Source organism: Sinocyclocheilus rhinocerous, unplaced genomic scaffold (genome assembly GCF_001515625.1).
Source record: "Sinocyclocheilus rhinocerous isolate Xijiao unplaced genomic scaffold, SAMN03320098_v1.1 scaffold1615, whole genome shotgun sequence".
In the NCBI taxonomy this organism is placed as follows: Eukaryota; Metazoa; Chordata; class Actinopteri; order Cypriniformes; family Cyprinidae; genus Sinocyclocheilus; species Sinocyclocheilus rhinocerous.
This window is the reverse complement of record NW_015645292.1, coordinates 613,885-615,678: the sequence shown is the minus strand read 5'-3', so window position 1 is coordinate 615,678 and position 1,794 is coordinate 613,885. Positions and strand designations below refer to the sequence as shown.

The following is a 1,794-nucleotide window of genomic DNA, read 5'->3' as shown; positions in this document are numbered from 1 at the left end:
ATGAGCAATAATAACACGGATTCTTGCAACAGGGATTTTATATTGAACTGCTGGAGATGATGGAGGAGCAGCAGAAAGCAGCAGAGAAACAGGAGGAAGAGCTGATTGAAGAGCTGGAGCAGGAGATCACTGAGCTAAAGATGAGAAACACTGAGCTGGAGCAGCTCTCACACACTGAAGATCACCTCCACCTCCTACAGGTCAGTCAACATGATCTCTCTGATCAATGATAATGCAGGATTTGACACCAGAACACTCCCCATGCTGAAGGATTTCTCCGCTCTCTTGCTGTAGGTTTACTCATCCCTGTGCAGCCCTAGAAACACCAGGAACTGGCCTGAGATCAGTATGAAGACTCATGAGAGTCTGGAGACTCTGAGGAGAGCTCTGACTCAACTGAAGGACACTACAGATGAGAAACTCACACAAACTGGTACATCAGTACATACACTGATCAGATAGAAACATGTACTCAATTCTTTAAATATAACATTAGGATCTGATTATGTATTATTGTCATTAGTCTCTACAGAGCTGAAGTGGATGCAGCAGAATGCAGGTACAGTGTGCTGTCTGCACTACACTAGTTTACATTCATACACTCACAGCTTCATTACTGCACTATTAAAAACTGGATTAAATATTGAAAACATTGTCACAGAATATATGTGTATTGTGAAGTTGTGATTCAATTTCTCTTGTTTTCTCAGTGGATGTGACTCTGGATCCTGATACAGTTCATCCTGATCTCACCCTGTCTGATGATGGAAAACAAGTGAGACATGGCGACATTAGACATCAGTAATTAATTAATGTGTTAATGCGATAATAACGTGTTAACTTGCCCAGCCCTAAAAAATAGACAATAGATTTAAAAAAGTATCACCTGAATGGATTGTAGAATTTTATTATATTGTTTTTGGTGAATTTTGTTAATTTTAGACTTTTGCTATTCACTTTGTTCTCACATGAAGACCAGCCATGCTGCTGAAATAGCGTAAAAAATTTTTAATTAATTTATTAAAATTAATTATTTTGAATTTATTTTAGTAAAGTAAATAACTTATTTTAATTATTAATTATTTTTTTTAAGAATAGTCTTGCTGTTGCCATGGCATTAAAAATATTAATTAATTATTTAATTAATAATAAATGACACTATTTTTAATAAAATAAATAATAATGTATTATTTTAATGAATTTATTATATTTTTAAATAAATGAAGAAAAGAAAATAAATTAATTATTTATTTAAATTATTTCGTTTTTTATGATAGTCTTGCTATCCTACATATAGTTTGGGTCACAAATTAAATTATTTGTATATATTTCATTTTTTATTTACATATGTTCATTTCTATTTACATGTGTATATATACGTTTTATTTTAATTCCTTATATGATGAGTTTGCACTGAATAGTTCAGCTGCATTTTCTGAATTCTGGCTGGCAGTTCAGAGAGTACAGTTACCGTGACGATTGCAGCGCATCCTCAGACAACAAAGAGGACCGTTAAGGAAACAACTAACTCTTGTCTCTCTCTTTCTCTCTCATTTAATCTCAAGGTTAGTTAAATTAATAAAATTTCATACCAAACTGTAATTTACATGTTTTAATGTCCAAATAATTTGTTTCAATTGATTATTTATTTTATGAATAATTTTAAGACACTTACAGTATGTCATAGAAACGTTTACTCATGTATCACTTACCTGAAATACTCACTTGAGTTGTTTACCTGAGATACTTACCTGAATTCAGGCCAGTTGTGAGTAAGAATTAAGGCATTTCTGT

At 32.6% G+C, this 1,794-nt stretch overlaps 2 protein-coding genes across 2 annotated transcripts in view; both read left to right on the top strand.

Annotated features, from left to right (window-relative positions):
• The window catches only part of LOC107705870 (E3 ubiquitin-protein ligase TRIM39-like), a 26,352-nt gene extending 26,341 nt beyond the window's left edge, over nt 1-11 (top strand). Inside the window, exon 8 of the mRNA XM_016509376.1 lies at nt 6-11. Coding sequence (XP_016364862.1) covers nt 6-11 — 6 coding nt within the window. The remainder of the gene's footprint in view (nt 1-5) is intronic.
• A 30-nt stretch (nt 12-41) lies between these two features.
• On the top strand, nt 42-1,554 carry LOC107705901 (butyrophilin subfamily 2 member A2-like). Its single transcript, XM_016509421.1, has 5 exons — nt 42-200; nt 295-433; nt 524-559; nt 711-775; nt 1,454-1,554. The coding sequence occupies exons 1-5, from the start codon at nt 57-59 to the stop codon at nt 1,514-1,516; spliced, it is 447 nt and encodes a 148-aa protein (XP_016364907.1). The 5' UTR covers nt 42-56; the 3' UTR covers nt 1,517-1,554.
• The last annotated feature ends 240 nt before the right edge of the window (nt 1,555-1,794 follow it).

Bases quoted from the DNA above. Each gene is read 5' to 3' on its own strand.
- LOC107705901 (XM_016509421.1), top strand. From the start codon at position 57: ATGATGGAGGAGCAGCAGAAAGCAGCAGAGAAACAGGAGGAAGAGCTG. The intron at 434-523 runs GTACATCAGTAC...TATTGTCATTAG, and splicing joins TGAGAAACTCACACAAACTG to TCTCTACAGAGCTGAAGTGG. The intron at 560-710 runs GTACAGTGTGCT...TTGTTTTCTCAG, and splicing joins GTGGATGCAGCAGAATGCAG to TGGATGTGACTCTGGATCCT.